This window comes from Alexandromys fortis, unplaced genomic scaffold (genome assembly GCF_014885135.2).
Source record: "Alexandromys fortis isolate MF-2015 unplaced genomic scaffold, M_Fortis_MF-2015_v1.1 scaffold_50, whole genome shotgun sequence".
NCBI classification, from domain to species: domain Eukaryota; kingdom Metazoa; phylum Chordata; class Mammalia; order Rodentia; family Cricetidae; genus Alexandromys; species Alexandromys fortis.
In genome coordinates, this window is record NW_026067932.1 from 6,692,785 (window position 1) to 6,715,926 (window position 23,142).

Genomic DNA, 23,142 nt, shown 5'->3' on the forward strand with positions numbered 1-23,142 from the left:
TATATATGCTTTTTTTGAAACAGGGTTTCTCTGTAGCTTTGGAGTGTGTCTTGTGAAGCATGCTGGCTCAAACTCACAGAGATTGCCTGCCTCTGCCTCCCGAGTGCTGGGATTAAAGGTAGGCGCCACCACGGCCCAACTGCAAAACATAAATTTTAAACTCAGTGGCAACCCACTCGCTGAGAACACATAAGGCTCTGGGTTGGTCCATAGGATCAGAAAAGAAAAGGGAAAAAAGTATATTTTTTTAAAAGTTTGGAACCATGACTGTCCTATCAAATTAATAATGAATATTGTCCTAATTTTCCCCTCTGTTGTTACGATAAAACACTGACCACAAACAGCCTGTGGGAGTGAAGGGTTTATCTGGGTGAGAGGTCACAATCCATCATTGATGGAAGCCTAAGGCTCGAGCTCCACAGAGAAACCTGGAGGCAAGATCTGAAGCAGAGACCACGGAAGAGGAACATTGCTTACTGACTTGCTTCCTCTGGCTTGCTCAACTATTTTTACAATGCAGGCCTACCTGCTCAGGAATGGCACAATCCACAATGGGCTGTGTCACACACACACACACACACACATCAGTCAGCAAATGCCCCACAGACAGACTCATCAACTGGTCTCACAGAAGCACTTCCTCAATGGAGACTCCCTCTGCTCAGGTGACTCTAGTTTGTGCAGAGAGGACAACAACTTAACCGGCACCAAGATGAAAAATTTGTTACGTCGTATTAATATAAGAACTTTGGTCTTCTATGCATTCATTATAGGCTTACATGATGCTTATGCTTAAACACTCTTTTAAAAGGTTGGGTTTATATTCCTTTAATCCCAGCAGTCAGGAGGCAAAGACAGGCAGATCTCTGTGAGTTCGAGGCCAGCCTCATCTACAAAGCAAGTTCCAGGACTGCCAGGACTGTTACATAGAGTAACCATGTCTTGAAAAAAATCAGAAAAAAAGGAAAGGAAAAAGGGAGGAAGAGAGAGAGAGAGAGAGAGAGAGAGAGAGAGAGAGAGAGAGAGAGAGAAGACTACATTTTAAAAGGGCTGGAAAGATGGTTCAGTGCTGAAGAGTACTGACTGCTCCTCCAGAGGACCTGGGTTCAATCCCTAACCCCCACATGGCAGCTCATAACTGTAACTCCAGTTCCAGGGGCTCTGACACCACCACACAGACATATGTGCAAATAAAACTCTAATGCATATTAAAAAAATAGTTTAAAATGTAAAAAAAATAAACAAAAAAAGAAAAGTTGGGTTTGCACTCTTTAAACCATTTGTTCTAAGGGATGGGAAGGGAGTGAAAAGCGTGAAAGCGAAGAGCGTTCTTATTGAACAATTTGTGCTGAAGCTGGTCAGGCTGGCTCCTAAGACTCCACTGTCTACATCTTCCCAAATGGGACGCCTGTTTCATAACTTCAGCACAGTTTGAAATCAGCTGTGATAATGGTAGTCTAGTCACACAATAAAAATTACGACACACTACAAACCAAGACTTAGGCCCATCCTTAGAGACCTAGTTGTTAGGCATTTACTATCCTGATCCTATTACTGCATGGATTGTAAATTATGATCAAGGAGATGGCTCAGCAGATAAGGCATTTACAGACACACGTGCATGGACACTACATAAATGTAATGACAATTATCTTGAGACAAGCTTTCTCTGTCTAGCCTTGACTGTCTTAGAACTCACGATGTAAACCAGGCCGGCCTTGAACTCACAGAGATCTGCCTGCCCCTATCACCCAAAGGGGTCAAGACCCATGGGCTGAGAACTGCTGTCCTTAAGGTATTCTTTCAGTAGCTCTCTCAGTGTGGGCTCTCATTTCAGATGGATGCATTTTAACAAGACAGAGTCTTCAGTGGGCAGGGGCTTGCCCTCGGTGTACCTTTCACAGTGCAAAGCTTCCTGGAAAAATGCACATTTTACAAATCTTTCAAATTCACCCCCTCAGTCTTCACACACACACACACACACACACACACACACACACACACACACACACAAGTGAGAGACATAAGCAGTGATCATTCACAACCTGAATGTTAACCTATCTGGAAAACATTTCTGCAAACCAATTACACATTACTCCTGTATTCTGATGCACATCAGTTCCGAGAACATGGGCAGAATATAGCTAGGTTATTTGTCAGAAGAGAACACGAATAACTTTAGCTCCATCCCCTCCCAGTGCCCTTGTTTCCTCCAAATCCTCATGTTCTGGGGCACCACTGCCTGCATTTCTCGTGATATTTTGGTCTTGAAAAATTCTCCAAGAATGGCCCATCGTGTTCTACTTATAGTATGTGAGGACTTTTCAACTCCAAAGTTTCAAAACTATGCACATTCCTCTTGCAAATCCGTTCCAAAGGCCTAGAATGACACGGCTAGGTTATCACAGGAACAGTCCCACTTCTTGGTGCCACTATTCTGCATTACTTACCTTTATCATTGCTGTATACAATATTTGACCAATTTCAGTTAAGGAAGACAGTGTTCATATTTGGCTCACAATTGGAGGGTACAGTCATGGCAGGGAAGTCATGGTGGCCGGCGATGGCGGCAAATGCGGTATCCATTCACATGGTATCCACAGTCAGGAACCAGAAAGCGATTACTCACTTCAGCCTGGAAGTTCGGATGGGTCTTCACATCACAATGAACCGAACTAGAATAACTCCTCACATATACGCCCAGAAATTTGTCTCCGAGGTAACTCTATAACCTGTCAAGTTGTCAGTCGATACAGATCGACACAGGAGGCTGATGGGATCTCTGAGTTATAAAAAGTGCTTCCTAATCACTATGCTTTTTTTTCAGTAAAGAGAACAGAGGCTGCAAGGGCCTTGAGGTGGTGGCGGCATTATTCCAAGAGAGAGATAAGGAAGTGTTGGTAGAGATGAAGCAAGATCAATCAAACACTACAGAGATTTACTCTGTAAAGATGAGTTGATAGTAATTGCGGTTTCTCATTTGGAGCACCGGGTGGAATTTGGAGGAACACCAATAGCTGAAATGGGTAAACGGGGTGGAACAGTTGATTATGGAAAGATACTCAGTGTTCAATTTTGTAGAAACAAGATAGAAAATTCAGGTTTAAAAAGCATCTGTACTTGATGATAACCAAAGCCAAGAACAAGAAGAATCTTGATCAAGAATCATGTAAATGGTGAGGAAAGCCAGGTTGAAGATTCAGCGAGAAAGGACCGAAGCACAGTAGAGACAGGATTGAAAGAGCACAGTTTAAAAATGAGAAATAGAAATGATGGCTATTGGATGACAGAAGGCTTAAGGACAATGTGTCACTTGACTGGAGGAAATGAGCTGATCCCTTTTTTGTTTGCGAGAGTTTCTCTTTTGTTGGTTTTGAGACTAGAACTGTCTACATGTAGTGCCATCCTTGAACTGGCTATGTAGCCCAGGTTAGACTGGAGGAGGGGATCCTCCTGCCTCAACCTGAGATTTTCTCACTTCAGTGTTGAACTGGATAAAAGAAAATGATGAAGTTGAACAACAAAATTAACTTTATACATTCAATAATGTTTTTCTTTTTCTTTCATTCATTCTATTTTTGTGTGTGTGATCAAAACCCAAGGCCTTTGCAAACATTCTACTGCTGAGCTTCATTCCCACACCCTAATTAAGATTTATTGATTTATTTATTTTTGGATTGTTGGTTTTCAAGAGAGGACCTCCTTTCTTTGTGAAGCCTTGACTGTACTGGCACTTGCTGTGTAGACTCGGGGATCCAACTGCTTTTGCCTGCCAGTGCTAGGATTAAAGGCATTCGCCACCACGCTGGGCTCCAAGATCTTAACATCATGACACAGGAGTCCTCCGTTTTACAGAAGCACGCAGGAAAGGCATCTAATTCCAGGAATCAGAACGGAGAGGGAGCATGTCAGATGTCAGGAAATCCTTTGTAGATAGGATACTTTAAGTCCTGGAGAGCAAGTAGGGCTGGGGATTCGTTGGGGAGTGCGAATGTGAGTGAAAGAAAGAAAGAAAGAAAGAAAGAAAGAAAGAAAGAAAGAAAGAAAGAAAGGAAGACAGACAGACAATAACATAAAAACTAAACAGCGAATAATTTATTATGACCAAATCCTACAACCTGATGACAAGTGCCAACAAATGAAGGCCAGGCTGGAGAGACCTTATATCCAATTCCACACTACATACGGTTTTGTACTCTTCAAGAATATCTCAACAATTCTGATCGAACACACGCATCAGGCACGCACACGCAGTCCACCACAGAGGTTACAAAAAGCTTTCATTCGCCAGTGTTCGCCGTAAAGAAACACGAGAAACGGGTGAAAAAGTACTCAGTAGTTTCTACTAAGGAAGGTCGCTGCTCCCTAAAACACAGGGCTTTGAAAACCAGATGCTCGCGGAAAAGGCCGTCCCCGCTGCCTGACTTCCGGCGTCGTCCGTTGCCACAGTAACCGGAAGCTGACGCTACGGCTCCGCCCCCATAAAAATCATAGAGTTCCGGAAGGAGCCTGAGCAGAGGCGGCCCGAGGGGGTTCAAGCGGCTCGGCTGTTGGGGGGCTGGTGCAGAAATGACGACCTTAGTGCTGGATAACGGAGCCTACAACGCCAAAATCGGCTACAGCCATGACAGTGTGTCGTAAGTGTTGGTCGTCCCCGAGGGACAGGACGCGTACGCCTTGTGGGCTCCACAGGCTGTGCTGTCCGACTTGAGCGGTCCGCAGACGCCCTCGCGCGGCGCCAGCCCGAGTCGAGGGATGCGGCTCGGTTTGGAGCTGGCTGGGTGGGTTTGCTGCTCCGAACCGAAAGTGGTTTTCGTTAGGGGCTGCGGGGCTCCGGAAGTGGCATGTATGTTTCCTTTGGCAACAGGAAATAGGTTTCTCGAGATGGACCGAGGGAACCAAAGACAGAGTTTATGAAATTTCAGAAATAGTGGACAACGTTTGGGCATGCTCGCCTTTTGGAGAAACGCCAGTTACAGGGATTCATCGCATCCCCCAAAAGGTTCAGTGCCCACCAACGGCTAAGATTGTAAAACTAACATTAGAATCCAGGGAGTTTGAAGACGTTGGGCAGCCAACCTACTTGAATGACTTGGTTGGTAAAACCAGGAACGCTAAAGTGGCATATCTTAAGATGTGCTTCATAAAATGTATGTTTGAATTAGTCAGACATCTTTCTCAGTGCTTGAGCTCAAACCCAGGACCTTGCACGGGTAAGACGAGCCACACCCCCAGAGCCTTGTAGCACTAAGTGTAATCCAGGATGACCTTAAACTTCAGATTCTCCTGCCTTTACCTTCTGAGTGCTAGGATTACTGATGAGGGCTATCCCTTCAGGCCTAAGTGGGCATTTGACTGAATTTTTTAAAAAAAATATTTATTATATATACAATATTTTGTCTGTGTGTATGCCTGCAGGGCGCATTACAGATGGTTGTGAGCCACCATGTCGTTACTGGGAATTGAACTCAGGACCTTTGGAAGAGCAGGCAATGCTCTTAGCGTCTGAGCCATCTCTCCAGCCCCTGAATTTTTTTTTTTTTTAACACTAGGCGTTGAACCCATGTATTTTGAGTAAGCACTATATTACTTAGGCCAGCCTGTTTTACTGAATTCTTACAACTTCAGTGCTAATGAAAGACATTTATTAAAATAAGACTTCTACTACGTAAATTTGTTTTTCCTTAAGTGAGAACCAGGTACCTGGGGTTGGAGAGAAGGTCCAATGGTTAAGAGCCCTTTCTGCTTTTCTAGAGGGCCCAAGTTTACTTCCCAGCACCTACATGGAAGCTAACCGTTACCTGTATCTCCAGCCCTAGGAGATCTCACAACCAGAAAAAATACCCAGGCACATAAACAAACAGAAGCATGCCAATAGTGCATACATAGAAAGAGATTATTTTTTGTTTTGTTTTTGTTTTTAATGCCATAGCAGAACTACACCTGCCCCCAAGGTTCTTTAAGATCCCTGAGAAAGCAGAGGGTCTGTTGAACCCCAGCACTGTAAACACGACAACCTAAAGGTATTGTTTTAGTTCCTCGGAGACAACGAGAAATACTAGTTTATGAATAAAGTAGTCTTAGCACACGGGTGTTCACTAAGTACTACTGCTTTTTAGGAACTGAATATTTGGAAGATGATTCTTATTTCTTTGCATCTAGGGTCATTCCCAATTGTCAGTTCAGATCAAAAACAGCGCGTCTTAAAACGTTTACTGCCAACCAGATTGATGAAATAAAAGACCCTTCAGGACTCTTTTACATTCTTCCTTTCCAAAAGGTAATGCATTTATGTTTTATTTCTGATATTATAAACCTATAATTGTGTGTGGTGGGGGGGATAGCGTCAGAGTTGAAACAGGTGTTGAAATAAGAAGCGGCGGCGGGGCTGCGTCCCCAACACCCCGGCCGCTTGGCTAGCTCATGCCCGAAATAACAACACACAAACTGTATTCATTTAAGAACTGCTTGGCCCGTGAACTCTAACCCTTACAGGCTAATTCTCGCACCTGGACTAGCCCATTTCTAATGATGTGTGTAAGCACCCCAAGGTGCGCTTACCGGGAAGATTCTAGCCTATGTCCATCTTCATCGCGTGTGCCTCAGAGAGCAGAGCTATTGCGTCTACCCGGGAGAGCTGAGCATGGCGTCTCTTCGGGAGCAGAGCAGAGTCTGACCTCACTTCCTCTTTTGCCCAGCATCCTATCCTGTTTATTCTGCCCACCTATCTTTTAACCTATCAGGGCCAGCAGTTTCTTTATTGCTCAGCCAATGAAATCAACAGATTGATATATGACACTCCCACATCAAACAGGTCTCGTTTCTCCCATTGTGCAGTCTTCTCTGGGCTAGCTGACTCTGAAACCCGAGGGATGCTCCTGTTCCCTCCCGTCTCTCCAATAGGATGCAAGGAGGAAAAGTGTGTGAGCCACTGCACGTTCTGGGGACCAGACTTGCTATTTTTATACATGTGTGTGTAAGCGCAGGTGAGACAATTGCTGACTGTGGTCAGAGGTGTCAGATGCCCCTGGGGCTGGAGCTATAGGGTACAAGTGAAAATATTTTTAGATCTCTACAAACTTTTTTTTTCCAGTTTGAACTAAAATGACAAATTAGAATGAAATTGTTTTAGTAAAAAATAACCGTGATTTAGTTACTCTTTGTAATACTTTTTATTTGTATCACAATTTATTTGTATTAAAACAGGTGGCATGCATGCCTTATGTATTGGTGTACTGTTTGAACCATTGACATCTTAGTTGTTGTTCATTGTAAGCTTTTGAATGTTTAATAAGGAGAACACCACCTCTATAAATGATTGACGGTTGTACAGCACAGGAGAAGGTGACCATTCACAGCTAGAGCCTAGGGATTTAGAACATGTTGATTGTTTTGTTTTTTAAGTTTGTATGGGGATGTGAGATAACAGGACCTCACGCCGTCCAGTGGGAGGGTGTGGGATAACAGGACGTTATGCTGTCCTGTGGGAGTGTGGGAGATGAACGGATGTCACACCGTCCCGTGGGAGGGTGTGAGATGAGCGGATGTCACGCCCTCCCGTAGGAGGGTGTGGTATGAGCAGAGGTCCCAATGTCATCCCAGGACTTGGGTGTGGCCGTCTAAGGACACCTCCTAGGGTCAATTCTCCTCTTTCGTCCTGTCAGTTCTGGGTAGGACACAGGTCCCCAGGCTTGTGAGTCCAGCTCCTTTACTCCCTGAACCATCGCCCTTAACCTTGCGCTTAAAAATTATTAAAATAGTCTTGATAATTAAAAGGCTTTTTTTGTTTTGTTCTGTCTTAATTTTAGGGCTACTTGGTGAATTGGGATGTCCAACGACAAGTTTGGGATTATCTTTTTGGAAAAGAAATGTATCAGGTAACAAGTTAGAGTATGTATTAAAATTCTATTTCTGCATCTTAATTCAAATGAAGAATCGGATTTACATTTATAAAGTTTTATGTGAACATTTAAGACTTACAAGGCACTCAGATGTAGATTTGCCTGATTCTTACCTATTTATTTAACTTGGAGGCAGGGTCTTACTGTGTGTCCCTGGTTGGACTGAGCAGAATTGACTTGCCTCAAACTCTTCCTTCGGATTGCCGGTGGTAAAGGCATGCACCACCACCCCTAGTGTGGTCTCTGAATAGTTAGAGAATGTGAATAACTACAGCCTCCAGGTTGAAGGCTTAAGTGGAAGGCAGATAATCTGTGTGAAGCTCAATAGTAAATTTTTATTTCCTGTTTCTACTCTCTTTTCCCGCAGCTAGGGAGTCAAACCTGTGATGTTTTTGTGTGCTAGGTGATTGATTCCTCCCTCTCTCAGCTACTTTGACTATATTAGACATATATATGCATATACATACATATGCAGACCTATACATACCCTTTCTGTTTAACCAAAAGATATGTTTGCCTACACATCTGAATAGATGGCAGTTATAAGAATTTTATGGTTTTTTTTTTAAAAAAAGATTTGTATTATTATTTGTTATTTGTGTGTGTGTTTTCTGTGAATAACGAAGTAACAATGGCTGCACTGATTGGGGTGCATCTGCCCTTATTTTTGTCTCTAAAAGTTTGACACTTTGGCAAGCCTATGTTTTTATCTTATTAAGGTAAGATTGTGACTAGACTCTCTGAGTTCAAATATTAGCTCTGGCCCCAAGTGGCCATATGAACCTGGGTAACATATTTTTTCTGTGACTCAGTTCATATATTAAATGAGGATTACTGTCATTATTAGTAATACGAGGATTAGATAATTTTATTTTATACTCACACACATACATACACACACATATGAAACAAATTTGATGATTATCAATATAGGTTATAAAACTTGGATTTTTTTTCTCCCATAGGTTGATTTTTTAGATACTAATATTATTATAACAGAACCATATTTTAACTTCACTTCAATTCAAGAGTCAATGAATGAAATTCTATTTGAAGAATATCAGTTCCAAGCAGTGTTAAGAGTGAATGGTAAGTTACAAAGTTTTATTGAAATTTCACTCAGAGTGTGGTTATGAATGGGGCAAAGAAACTTAAGATCCTGAGTAGTAGGTGTAGTTTTTAGCTCTGAAGGAAATAAAACCTAGAATTTTTATTTTAAGCATAGAACTTTAGTTTGGCCTCATTGGCACAGGTCTATGATTCTAGCAGGATTGAGAATTTACAGTTTGCCTAAGCAATTGAGTAACAGTCTACCATGAAGAAAAAGTGGCTAAGTAGTGAGTTCCAGGTCTCCAAAAACTATAGAGTTAGATTCTAGCTCTTTCACCTTCCAAAATAAAGCCAGTAGTGACAGAATAAAAGGTCGTGTTCTTTTCCTGTTTACTGTGTAAGTGTGAGTTTTAAAAGTTTCAACATTGAGATCTGAAGACAATTGTAAAGGGACCAGAGAAGGCTCAGTGGTTAAGGATGCCCATGCTCTTACAGAGGACCCACTCGTAACTCTAGTGCTTTGGGCTCTGCAGGCACCTGTACTCAAACACACTCACACACAGACACATACATGTAATTGAAGATAAAATCTAAACCGGGTGGTGGTGGCACACACCTTTGATCTCAGCACTGGGGACACAGAGGCAGGCGGCTCTACGCAGCGAGTTCCAGGAGAGCCAGGGCTACACAGAGAAACCCTGCCTCAAAAAACATAAATACACCAGTTGGTCAGTCAATCCTAGAAAAGAGAGAGTTATAAATACTGTTAGGAGTTAGACGTTTTCTTAAAAATTAAAGGCTTTTTTGTTATTGTTCATGTGGTTCTGTTGTCGTGTGTCTGTTTGGAGAGAGGGTCACGCTGTGTAGCCCTTGCTGCCCTGGAACTCTGCTGCCTGTGTGCTGGGATTAAAGTCGCGCGCCACCACTCTTGGCATAAAGGCAGTTTTTGTCATTTGTGTTTGCCTTAGTTTACTGCTTTTCCTTATTAGTTTCACGTCAAAGTGTATTTTCGTGTGTTCACCCTCTGCCCAGCTGGCGCCCTGAGTGCACACAGATACTTCCGCGACAATCCCTCTGAGCTGTGCTGCATCATCGTGGACAGCGGCTACTCCTTCACGCACATCGTCCCCTACTGCAGAAGTAAAAAGAAGAAGGAAGCAATTATTCGGTGAGCTGTGTGTGGTGTTTACCTCATTCTCATCTCGTGTCAGTTTCATGTTACGTCTTAGCAGGAAGTGTGTGATGACTGAACCAAAGTTGGATTCTCTCCTTTTATAGGATAAATGTGGGCGGAAAACTCTTAACAAACCATCTAAAAGAGATCATATCCTACAGGTAATCACTGACTTTGAACTTGGGGAGGATGCGGTACCACACGCCCAGCTAGCGGTTGGCTTTTCTTTTCCTTTTTATATTTTGGATTTTTAAGATAGGATTTCTCTATGTAGCCCTGACTGTCCTGAACTCAATCTGTAGACCAGGCTAGCCTCGAACTCACAAAGATTCACCTACCTCTGCCTCCGGAATGCAAGGATTAAAGGTGCGCACTACCACTGTCTGGCTACTATAACTTTTCTTAACTACCAAGTTTATAGCATGTTACTTGCGCTCTGGTTAAGCCTGTTTCCCCTTTCTTAAAGTGTAAGTCTAAAAGTTCAAAACTCGTGAACAGCGTTCATAATATTATGATTATGTAAATACTATGTACTATTGGACCAGGTCAGCTAGGCTTGATTTCAGAGTGCTGTGATATTTAATTCCCTTCTCTAGCCGTGAGAAGAAGCAAATGGAAAAGGAGAAAAAGGTTAAGACAAATGAGGGTGTAGGGTAACAGGGACAGGCACTGGGCACATACCTATAATCCCAGCACTTGGCCTGGCCAGCAGATCAAGAGTTCAGTATTAGTCTGGGCAACATAGTGAGTTCATTGGCTATCCTTGGGGTACGTAGTGAGATGCTATCAGAACTACATCCTCCACAAAAGACTTTAAACTATACACACAGAGGAAAATATTTAAAGCAAAAGCAACAGTATGCAAAGTATTTATTTTCCCATGAACTACTTACAGTAATTGGGTAGAAGTGTACAGTAAAGTTTGCAAATCGTGAGTGCAATACAGTAAAACATAGACGTGACCACATCTGTGACTACTTCAGGAAGCAGCTGAAGCAGAAGGATAGGGTAGGTTCTTCTGAAATACATTTTGGGCTGACAAGAAAGGTTAACTCGGGTGGTAAGGATGCTTGCCTGCAAACCTTAGATAACCTGAGTTTGATCCCCAAGACCTGATGATGAGGGGAGAAAACCGACTTCACAGAGTTGGCCTCTGACATTCATGCCATGGCACACCTGTGTGTGTCTGCTTGCACACACATAATAAACAAATAAAAATAAATTTAAATGACATTTTTAAGCTATATATCTTAGCTAAATACATATAAAATAGTAGGCACAATGTATTATTTTAATACATGTAGATGACATATATAGTTGTCTCTATGTATATAATTATGTATCAGATCAGGATAATTAGAATATCACCACAGACATTGTCTCACTGGGTTGGGAATTTTTAAAATCTTTATTGACCGTTTTGAAAAACGGAAGTATTTTGGACTATAGTGGTACTGGTGTCCTAGAGCATTAGAAATCACTTCCCCTGCCCAGCAGCGCCTCCACATCCATTGTCTGTACCCCACCTCCTATGTGGGAACCACTCTCAGGGTAATAGATTAATTTGTGTGTGTGTGTGGTGTCGGGATAGCTTTGTGGAGTCCTATCTCTCCTGTTGTTGCGTGTGATCTCCAGTTGATCTCAGGTTGTGGTGTTTGCCCTGCAGGTATCTGTTTGCTCACGAGCCATTGCAGTAGCCCTCAGGAGAGATTTTGATGGCTTTTAAGTATAGGAAAGCTTTAAACCTCATATATAGTCAAAAGCTTTAGAAATGCAAAGAACTGAGCTAGCCATAAATCTTAGAAGCAAATGCAGGGCATTGTGTTGGTCAGCTTTGAGTTAGTGTAGTTAGTATGCAAGATAATCAATTTCATTGGGGAGGTTCCTTCTGACTTCAGTTCCCAGAAGTTGGCTCTGGTGGCCTGGCTCTACAGCAATAGGCCAGTGGCACAGGGCAAAGTAACTGGGCGTGGAGGTGCATGCACTCAGGACGCAGGGACGGGTAGATCTCTGAGCTTGAGCCAGCCTGGTCTACACAGTGAGTTCTAGGACAGCCAGGGGTACACAGTGAGACCCTGTCTGCAAACACACAAACAAAAAGAAATAATAGCATAGGAAAATTTTCATGGGATAATATTTAAATGAAAACATAAAATAGACTGTAAATGAATACTGCGTACTCGCTTCCTGGCTGCCCAGACCCGAATAATCACACAAAAACTATGTTAATTACAACACTCTTGGCCAGTGAGTGGCTCAGGGGGTATTTTTAGCTAGGTCTTACATCTTAAATTAGCCCATTTCTGTAAATCCATATATTGCCACAGGCTGTGGTTTACTGGTAGTGTAATGGCATCTTATTCCTTTGGTGACATACATGCAAGCAAAGTACACATATGCATAAAATAAAAATAAATATTTAAAGGGAACTTAAACGGTGCTTTAAGGTTATGTTCAATTGCTTCTCATTTCTAGCTTTATTACGAACTGCACTTAGTTTTGTTTGGGGGGATGGGTGGTAAATATGCACGAGCATGCCTGCATGAAGGTCAGGGGATAGCTTGGGGGAGTTGATTCTCTCCTTCCAGCCGTAGGTCCCAGGGATCGAACCCATCTCATAAGGCTGAAGGCAGGAGTCCTAGCGTGTTGAAGCCCTTGCCAGCCCTCGCATCGTCTGTGTTTTGTCTGTTAGGCAGCTGCATGTCATGGATGAAACCCATGTGATTAATCAAGTGAAAGAAGACGTGTGCTATGTGTCTCAGGATTTCTACAGAGACATGGATATCGCCAAGTATGTATAATGTAATCTCTTATGCGGGAAGCTAGTCTTCGGTGGTGTGAGCAATTAATTTTGATAAATATTTTGTTTTTCAGGTTAAAAGGAGAAGATAATACAGTAATGATTGACTATGTTTTGCCTGACTTCAGTACAATTAAAAAGGGCTTTTGTAAGGTAATTTTTTGTTTTGTTTTGTTTTGTTTTGTTTTTTCAAGACAGGGTTTCTCTGTGGTTTTGGAGCCTGTCCTGGTGTAAGGTAATTTTTAAATTTCTTTTTTGTTTCATATTTTTATTTAGTGTATGTGGGTATTTTGTTCACATGTATGTCTGGGAAGCATACATGTGCAGTGCCCACAGAAACCAGAAGAGGTAATCAGATCTCTTGGAATTGGAGTTATGGATAGTTGTGAGCCCCTGTGTGGACAGGTGCTGGGAATTGAACCTGGGTCCTCTAGAAGAGCAGCCAGTCTCTTTAGCTGCTGAGTTACCTCTCCAGCCCCTGTAAGGTAATTAAAACAAAATTTTGCATAATATCTCCTCAAGTGACAGCATCAACCCGATTTGCAAAGCATTTCACATTTAGCTGAATGGACAGGGTCTTACGGTGACAGCCTTCTTTAATGCGGTCCTTTTGCAGCCTTTTCTTTAGGCACACGTGGATAGATTTAATTAATGAGTTTCTCTAGGAAAAGAAAGTCAGATGATAGCATACATGATAAGTCTTAGAGATAAACAGGTCATTGTCTACATTATATGAAACAATTTGTTCAAGAATTATTTTAAGCCCGGTGGTGGTGGCACACCTTTAGTCCCAGCACTCGGGAGGCAGAGGCAGGCAGATCTCTGAGTTAGAGATCCTGGTCTACAAAGCTAGCTCAGAGCTGCACAGAGAAACCCTGTCCTGAAATACAAAACAACAACAGGAAAAATAGTTTCAATCCAGTTAGAAATTGGTTCTTTTTCTCTTGTGAAAATGAGTGTGGATAATCCAAGACTGAACTGACTCATGGTGGATCCTGTAGAATCAGAGTGTAGTGAAGGGCAGGGTGAACTCCACTGCACCTTCCAGTTTATCTTGAATGTCAAGGCCATTTCCAGGAAAAGGTGGCTCTGTGTTTGACTGAAAGCTGACCTTCTAGTTAAGGGCTTGTAAAGGACTCTTGGGAAGTTAACATTTTCTGCTGAGAAATAAATGTAAGATGTGACCGTATCCGTTTAGAGTAGTGGGGAACTGCACGGCCTCAGAATCGGCTATAGGGAAGATCATCTTTAATATATTGTTGTAATAAATAGTAATGAAAGTGAAGTAGGACTACTTGATGAGCATGTAGTGTTCAGTAAGAAGCAGTCTGTAGGACAATTCGCACACCTTCAGTCTAAGTAGACCACAACGCTAACCCAGTTATGTTTACACGGTCTCAGAAGACAGGTGAGCCATGAGCAGCCTGTTTAAAAAGGAATGATAACTTATTTGTAAATTGCATCAAGCTACTTAATGGGCATTTATTTTATGTTAGTGTTTGTACTTAGCAGGCCTAAAATTTTTTCCATATTACAGAGGTCAAATACAGATTGAAATTCACAGAGGAAAATTACCCTAAACGTGTAGACTGTGGAGCTGTCTCAGACACTTGATCATCTACACGTTTCTGTCTAATTATGGTCACAATCCCAAGATTAACGCCATGCTGTGGAGAACGTAAGATAGAGCGCTAAAGTTGTCTGTTTCCACAGAGACGGGCCTGCATAAGGTCACAGTGGTGTCTAGTTCCTCCCAGCCTGACAGATCCTGTTGAGTTGTTCTCACCTCGTTCTCTTTGCAGGGTGTTGGGGGAGTGGTGTATGATTGTTTGCAGGTTCTGCTGACCTGTGACCTTGAGAACAGAGTCTAGTTAGAGCTTGCACTTCTTTAACTCGCTGTGACTCTGTGGCTTGGCGCCTGGTCCTGAGTGGGTTGGCAAGGGAGTGGATAAGGTGCAGAAATCCAGCTGGGTCAGGTGGGCTGTGTACACTCTGGAGTGGCACCAACTGCCACAGCAGCCTGGAGCCTCCGCGTGTTTATTTTATTTTTTTTAAATATTTATTTATTTATTATGCATACAATATTCTGTCTGTGTGTATGTCTGCAGGCCAGAAGAGGGCACCAGACCTCATTACAGATGGTTGTGAGCCACCATGTGGTTGCCAGGAATTGAACTCAGGACCTTTGGAAGAACAGGCAATGCTCTTAACCACTGAGCCATCTCTCCAGCCCCTCCGCGTGTTTATTACAGCAGGGCTGGAGGAGACAGGGAGTCTCAGCTGGAGGCATCTGTTACAGTTGTCTCCCACTGGGAAGTTGCTGGTTTTTGCACACAGTGGTCAGGCGTTAGGAAACACTCCTGATTGGCTCAGAGGAAGCTTTGCCTTTCCAGCCGTGACCCTTATGGGGGAGACTTTGCCTTTCCAACTCATGTATTGAGGCATTGGTTCTTGATGTGGTTGCATCAGGTCCACAGAACACACTCACTCAGAGATTCATCCACTTTTTACACACTCAGGGCTTCCTAGCCCCCCAAACTAACTGTTAGTAATTTTCATATGTAATATACACTTTATCAGATGAGAATATATACTTGGTTGAACTGGGCTCTTGCTAGACTAGCTATTACAATAAGTATATTTATAAAAAGAATGGTTTACTCTTCATTGATTAATGATAAAATTTATCCTCTACACATGTTTAGTCATTTATGTGAACATGATTGTATCTATAGTAAGTTTAATTATAAAATTTGAGTTTCTTTGGTACTTCATTTTGTTGTTTCCTGCTAGGAAAACAAATATTGATGAAATTGGAAAAACGTTGTATGTAATGACAGAAATGTTTGTGGGTCTTCATACTTAGCTTCTTAGTCAGTGTTCTGTTGCTGGGAAGAGACCACGACCACGGCAGCTCTTATAAAGAAAGCATTTAACTGGGGCTGCCTTACAGTTCAGAGGTTCAGTCCATTATCGTCCTGGTGGGAAGCATGGCGGCAGCAGGCAGACATGGTGCTGCAGAAGGAGCTGAAAGTTCTAGATCTGGATTGCAGACGACAGGAAGAGAGAGACACTGGGCCTGGCTTGAGCCCATCCCCAGTGACAGACTTCCGCCTCCCAGAAGTGCCACTCTTGGGCGACAAAACATTCACATCTATAAGCCTGTGGGGCCGTTCCCATTTGGGAAAACTCAAAAGTGCTGATTTCCTCCTGCTGGTAGAAGGAACAATAACATATAGACAGATAAGGTCAATAATATCAATGACAAACAACAGAAATATAATTTTATTTCTTCTCAGAAAGAGGCTGCCTGCTAAGGTGTGAATTGTCAGACCTAAGTTGAGACTGTTCCTTTAGCGTTAATGATTACCACTTTCTGCAAAATCATATGAAACAAACTGATAGTTTCTTTAATGGTCCTGGAAATAAATGTACGAGGCCCATTCAGTAAGTCATGGGTTTGGCTGACCAGTATTTCACGGTCTTGAAAAATCTCTTCATCTGTCTGTGTCTAACAATGTTTTGGAATTATACTCTTCAGCAGAAAAGACTTGTACTTGCAGATTACATATTAACGGCTAGTGCCGACATTTGGCAGGGACACTGAGTGCTGGCTCTTTTCCCAGGTTAGGTATTTGGTCAGTCAGGCTGATCCTCTTCTGTGAGTCAGGGCTTTAAATAAACTAAACACCTTTCATGTCCTCCAGTCCGTGCTGGTCCCAGGTATTGTCCAGTATTGACAGAATGAATTATGCAAAAGCTGAATCTGTGTGTGCGTGTATGCGTGCATGTACATGTGTGTTTAGTTTTATTTTCCTTTGAACAGGGTCAGGGTCTCATACTGTGGCTTAGGCTGGCTTCAGACTTGCACAGCGCCCCTGCTTCAGCCTGCCAAGTGCTGGGATTACAGCCGTATACACCATACCAGGCTTAATGTTAGTTGTAAGCTAATTTGTAAATTTATAAAGAATATTTCCCATTCCACCTTAGACAAATGATCATTCTTCTATGGAGAATGGTACTGTTTTTCTTACTACAAGGATTATTTAATTGGATTAGAAGTGGTTTATATTTATAGCTTTATAGTTTTCCTAGTAATGTTGTATACTTATCTGGAAAGTTTTGTTTAAAATTTATGTTATGAGCAGAGTGTTCCCAAATGTTAGCAAACTGAACCATTCTTATCCTGGTTACACCGTGAATGTAATTTCTGCTGTTCTGAACCATTCTTATCCTGATTACACTGTGAATGTATATTTCTGCTGTTCTTTGGGCTGGTGTGATAGAGCGTAAATAAGTCACATGACCTTCCTGAGCCTAATTATATCATGAATGAAACGACAATATGCTGTCTTAGTGTTATGTGAAGTTTGTGGAATCATGCATATCAGATGTCTAATGCAGTGAATGGTATATGTTATTTTGCATGCCGCTGTCCAGGAGTTTATGAATAGCAATCATATACTAGGTCATGTGTGCTGTACTAGGTAGTGGCCATGCGATGAGGACTATAGGTTGAGGACCACGTATGCAGTAAGGAGTGAAAACGGTTCCCTAACTTTTGAGACTCTTGAGACCTCCAATAAGAACATGGTCCCTCTACTAGTATCACATCTTCCTAACTATCGTTTGTCACGTGAGCACGACAATGCAGCCCTGACTCTCTGTCTGTCTTTGCTTCCAGCCGAGAGAAGAGATGGTGCTGAGCGGCAAGTATAAATCCGGGGAGCAGATTCTTCGCCTCGCCAATGAGAGGTTTGCTGTTCCAGAAATACTCTTCAACCCTTCTGACATTGGCATTCAGGAGATGGGAATCCCAGAAGCTATTGTCTATTCAATTCAAAACCTCCCTGAAGGTACGTTAATGATTCCAGTGACATGCTGAAGAGAAATCTTGGCAAACTTTGGCTCCTGTATGAGTGCAGATAGTTCCAGACCCTGGAATGCACTTGAGTAGTTCTTGGTCGATTTGTGCTGGGTCATAAATTGTATTTTGCAAAAGTCATTGTGGTCTATTTAAGCGTCAGTACATCCTTCCATTAAATTGCTCTATTCATTTTAGAAAAGTTAGGTGTTTTTTATTTTTATTTTTGAGGCACAGCCTTCTTATGTGGGTCAGACTGGCCTAGAAATCATGACTTCCCTGCTCCAGCTTTTGAATGTTAAGATCATAGACATGCACTTCAAGGCTCAACTGAAAGTTTTAATCCAAAATTGCACAGAATTAAAATGACTTATTCATTCTGCAATTTTATAGAATAACAAACATACAAGCTTACTTTCAATAATATAGATAGTAAGATGGCCCAGGCCTGTGTGTACAAGCCTGAGAACCTGGGTTAATTCCCCAGAAGTTATGAAAAGGTGGAAGGAGAGAACCAACACCATAAAGTTGTCCTTTGACCTCTACTCTTGCTCTGTGGCGCGACTGCCCCCCACCCCCATGTGTATGCGCACACAGGAAGAATGAATGAGTGAAAGACGGAGTGGAGGTGAGTGGAGTACAGTGTTCATGGTGACTTCTGCACTCTTCTGAAGCATAAGTAATTAGTGTCCCAGGCTTGCAGAGTTCTTTTCTATCCTGCCTTCCTACCTTAAAGGTGTGTGTGCTTGTGTGTGTGAGAGAGAGAATGTATGCCTGTATGAGTTATGTGTACCACATGCATGCAGGTGCTCTCAGAAGCTGGAGAGGGCTTCGGATGCCCTGGAGCTGGAGCTACAGGCAGTTTCAAGCTGCCAGATATGGGTGCTGGAAATTGAACGCAGGTTCTTTGCAAGAGCAGTAAATTTTCCAGCCTTCCCTTTCTTTTATATTTATTTATTTGTTTATTTATTTGTTTATTTTTCGAGACAGGGTTTTTCTATATAACAGCCCTGGCTGTCTTGGAACTAGCTCTTCTAGACCAGGCTGGCTTCAAACTCACAGAAATCTGCTTGCTTCTGCCTCCCGAGTAATGCTGGGATTAAAGGCGTGCGCCACCACTTCTGACTGCTCTGTAGGTTAGTACCGGTTCACTGTATGATTCCTGGTGTCGGCCATCACATACCTTTAGAATTCATTCACACCTAGGCTCTTTATGTAAAGGCTGTAGACTGAGTATTTTTTCCCATCAACGGTAAGTGTTATGTAGTTGATAAATTGGTTTTAGTTTGAGAACAGGAAATTTGAACTAACAAGTTAAAAATACCAAGGAAGGCGACCCCCGCAGTTTTAGGAGAGAAAGATGATAAATGTGATCCAGTGTAGTCAGTAGTTCGCCCACCTTGAAGTTTCATATTAAGGATTTGTGAGGTCATATTTGCTGTCTTTAGTGTCTCCACCAGTGTTAATTATTGCCTTATCACAAATCTTGAAGCGTAGCAAGGTGTGCTGGTGCTTGTCCATAACCCCAGTGTTCTAGAAACGAGGCTGTCCTGCCTTTGTCTCAGCAATAGCAACAAGAAAATCTCAGTAGTGAAACAATCAAAGAATTTTAAATCTTAACAATGGATGCCAGGGTAGTTTCCCAGCCCTAACCCCGATTGCTGCTTGCCTGCCTGCTCCGCTGAGCCTTTCCAGGGACAAGTAGGTTTTCTAACACTGTTTTTCTTCTTTAAAGAAATGCAGCCACATTTTTTTAAGAACATCGTCTTGACGGGAGGGAACTCACTTTTCCCAGGATTCAGAGATCGGGTTTACTCAGAAGTCCGCTGTTTGACGCCAACAGACTATGATGTGTCTGTTGTGCTGCCCGAAAAGTAAGTGCTGGTTTGTAAAGAAGCAGAGCCGTCTTGCGGGAAGGTGGTTTGCGGGAAGGTGGCCTGTGGGAGATGTGAGTCACAGCTTTGCTCTGTGTAGATTTTTTTCCCTAGTGGGAGCCTCGTTTTCTTTCTCTCAAAAATGAAAGTTTAAGTCGTAAGTGAGTTAGCAGAGATGACATGTAACGTGCCAACCACATTTGACACGTGATAGGCGCTCGGTAACATGAGCTCTTCCACCTGTGTCAGTCCTGGCTCCTGGGACTTACAATGGCGAAGAAGCCGCATTCTTACTAGATTTATTTTTGCTGTACCATCTTGTGATGAGTTCTGAAGAATGGAAGTTTAAGAATGGAATTATTAAGATAAGCTATATCAATTAATATCTTTTGAAATTTTTTTTAATTTCTAAATGTTCTCAATGAACCTTTATTGTTGACTAAACTGGGTATTTTTGTTGTTTTGTTTTTAATTAAAAATTGTTGTGAAGGGGGCTGGTGAGATGGCTCAGCGGTTAAGAGCATTGCCTGCTCTTCCAAAGGTCCTGAGTTCAATTCCCAGCAACCACATGGTGGCTCACAACCATCTGTAATGAGGTCTAGTGCCCTCTTCTGGCCTTCAGGCATACATGCAGAAAGGATATTGTATACTAAGTAAATAAATAAATATTTAAAAAAAANGCTGACCCTAAGTAAGAGCATCCTGAATTCTCCTGGTGGAAACGATGCAGTCACAAGGCCTTTGAATATTTAAAAAAAAAAATTGTTGTGAAGTCAAGTATGGTGGTGCTTGCCTGTAATCCAAGCTTTGGGAATTTAGAGACAGAAGAATCAGGAGTTCAATGCCAAGCTCATCTACATAGCAGTTTTGAAGCTAGCCTGGTCTGTGTGAGACTGTTCTTGGAAAACAACAACAACAACAACAACAAAAAAAAAAAACTAAGAGAAATCTTTTTTAATGTCTACTATGCTTTTTATGAAAAAGAGCAGATAGTGTAATTTCAACATGAGCGGTTAAGATAGAACTCCAGAGCTGTGGGAATGGTCTCAAATCCCGTCTTACTCAGAGCTTAGCATTGGACATTGGAGAGAGAAGGCCTGTGAGTCCCTGACTCATGTGGTCACAGCAGTGGCCAGAGTAAAGCCCAGTTATGTTAGCTGAATCAAACGGGCTTTAATTTTATTGATGTGTGTGTGTGTGTGTGTGTGTGTGTGCTACAGGCATGTGTGTGGAGGTCAAAGGAGAACTCTATGGAGTTGGTTTTCTCCTTCTATCTTGACATATGTCCCAGGGATTGAATTCAGGTTTTCAGGCTGAGGTAGCATGAACTTGTCTAGTAAGTCAGCTATATCAACTGCCCAAAACAATAGCTCTTGGTTTGTTTGTTTGAGGTAGTCTCACCAGCTAGCCTGAGACTCACTATTTAGACCAGGATGGCCTCGAATGCGTAGATGTTACTCTGCCTCTGTTCCTACCTCCTGGGTGCTAGGATTAAAGCATGTACCACCATAGCATGGCTAACTCAAAGCTTGCTTAGTGTTAGTGGCAGAGTTACAAATAAGATCCTAGGCTAATGAAATCTAAAGGTTTTTTTACACCAAAGTATTTTTCCAAGCCTGTAGTAGTTTTTTTGTTTTGGTTTGGGGTTTTTTTTTTTTTTTGGTTTTTCGAGACAGGGTTTCTCTGTGGTTTTGGAGCCTGTCCTGGAACTAGCTCTTGTAGACCAGGCTGGTCTCGAACTCACAAAGATCTGCCTGCCTCTGCCTCCCAAGTGCTGGGATTAAAGGCGTGCACCACCACCGCCCGAATCAAGCCTGTAGTAGTTTATAGAAGGCTCTCATTGACATTGCTTTTTATTTTCCTTTTTTTTGTTCTTTGGGACCTAGTGTTGCTTGATAGGTAGCCAGCAGACCCTGGACTGGCCATCAGTATGCCCATGTTCCCAAGTGCTGGGATTTCAGATATGCACCACCTATAAAACTTCCATTTGTAGTTGTTGGGTAAAAGGATTAAAGAATTGTTAGATGCTGGAATAATTTTTGGTCGGCGGTAGCGTTCATGTACTTCTTAACGCTGGGTTTTTAGTCTTGCACATACACGTCTGAGACCAAGGGAGTGACCAGAATAGCTTTTGTTCTTTAGTTCAATTGTACGGTTTTCCTTTCAGAAGGAAAATGCAGGCACAAATATAAAGACATAAATAATCCATTAATAAAAGGTTGCAAATGCGGTAGGTGAGACATTTGTCTTTACCTCCTCTGATCTCAGCTGGGGAAGAGGAGAAGCAGAGTTGAGTCAGCACAAAGCACTGGTGGCTGGAGACAGCAGAGCCAAATGGAGTGTTCTACTTAGATTTTACCTCCTGTCTGTTCCGGGTGATTGTCAGCAGTGTCTACAGCAGCAGCACAGACTGAAAATGGCGCTGAGACGGTTGCCAGATCCACAGTACAGCTCAGGGGCAGGGTAGCCTGGGAGCCTCCGGTTCCTACCTCCACATGGCTTGCTGTGAGAATCATTAGGTTAACACACCCTGGCTTTGGTTTCGGGCCAAAGTTAGAACATTTTTCCACTTACTCCTCTCCAGCTTTTGTTTATGTTCTGGGGTTTTCATAGAAGTAGAGGGACCATAAAATAGGGGACACGGCGGGAAACAATCCACTGGTCTGTACTGATGAGGAAGAGTTTATGTCTACACCATAAATGAGATTCGCTAAGTCGAGCAGAACTTGCAGTCTTTTAGTTCGCAGTCAGCATTTGGTCTATAAACCATCAGTTGATGACTGTGTTTATTTATGTGATCTCTGTTGCAGCCCTATTACTTACTCCTGGGAAGGTGGAAAATTGATATCTGAAAATGATGATTTTGAAGATATGGTGGTTACAAGAGAAGATTATGAAGAAAATGGACATAGTGTCTGTGAAGAGAAATTCGATATTTAAGAAACATTTTTGAATGAAAGTCTTGGAAAGTTTAACTTCAAAGTTCCTTTTAAAGGAGGTTAAGGACTGTTATTTTTCATCATAAGATAGTCTTCAATTTATATAAATATTCTGAGTCATGGCTGATGTTCACAGACTTCTAAGGTGAGCTATTGCCGTCAAGAGTGATTGAGTCCACGTTTGAGTAGTTAGACGACTATAACAACGCCTGCACTGTTTCTGAGAATAGATTGTTCGTCCTGAGACAGTAAATGTTTAGTTCTTCATACTTGAAAACACAGATTTTGTCATCTCACCAGTCAGTTTGGCCTAGAGATCTTTTGTGTAGTTTCTTTATTTTTTTTTGAGTTTGAAATTAAGACACTTTAGTCTTCAAAGTAATATAACTTAGGAATGAATAGGGGTTACTTTTGTGTAGTTTTGACTGTGATCAACTAAAGTGTTTGTAGACCATTAAGATTCTGCTCTCTTAGGAGTATTTTATTTAAAATTTGTTATTCTTATTTGTACATAATAAAGTTGGAAAGACCAATATTAAA

The 23,142-nt window shown here is 42.1% G+C and overlaps 1 protein-coding gene across 3 annotated transcripts; it reads left to right on the plus strand.

Annotated features, from left to right (window-relative positions):
• Positions 1–4,483: 4,483 nt before the first annotated feature.
• On the plus strand, positions 4,484–23,142 carry Actr6 (actin related protein 6). Of its 3 annotated transcripts, XM_050145542.1 has the most exons (11): positions 4,484–4,637; positions 6,163–6,280; positions 7,809–7,877; positions 8,867–8,990; positions 9,984–10,119; positions 10,230–10,286; positions 12,818–12,916; positions 13,000–13,078; positions 17,610–17,781; positions 19,525–19,663; positions 22,474–23,142. In XM_050145542.1, the coding sequence occupies exons 1-11, from the start codon at positions 4,570–4,572 to the stop codon at positions 22,601–22,603; spliced, it is 1,191 nt and encodes a 396-aa protein (XP_050001499.1). In that variant the 5' UTR covers positions 4,484–4,569; the 3' UTR covers positions 22,604–23,142. The 3 variants fall into 3 exon arrangements, with proteins under 3 accessions (XP_050001499.1, XP_050001501.1, XP_050001502.1); XM_050145544.1 differs by lacking the exon at positions 10,230–10,286; XM_050145545.1 differs by lacking the exon at positions 4,484–4,637 and having other exon boundaries at positions 6,235–6,280; positions 7,809–7,890.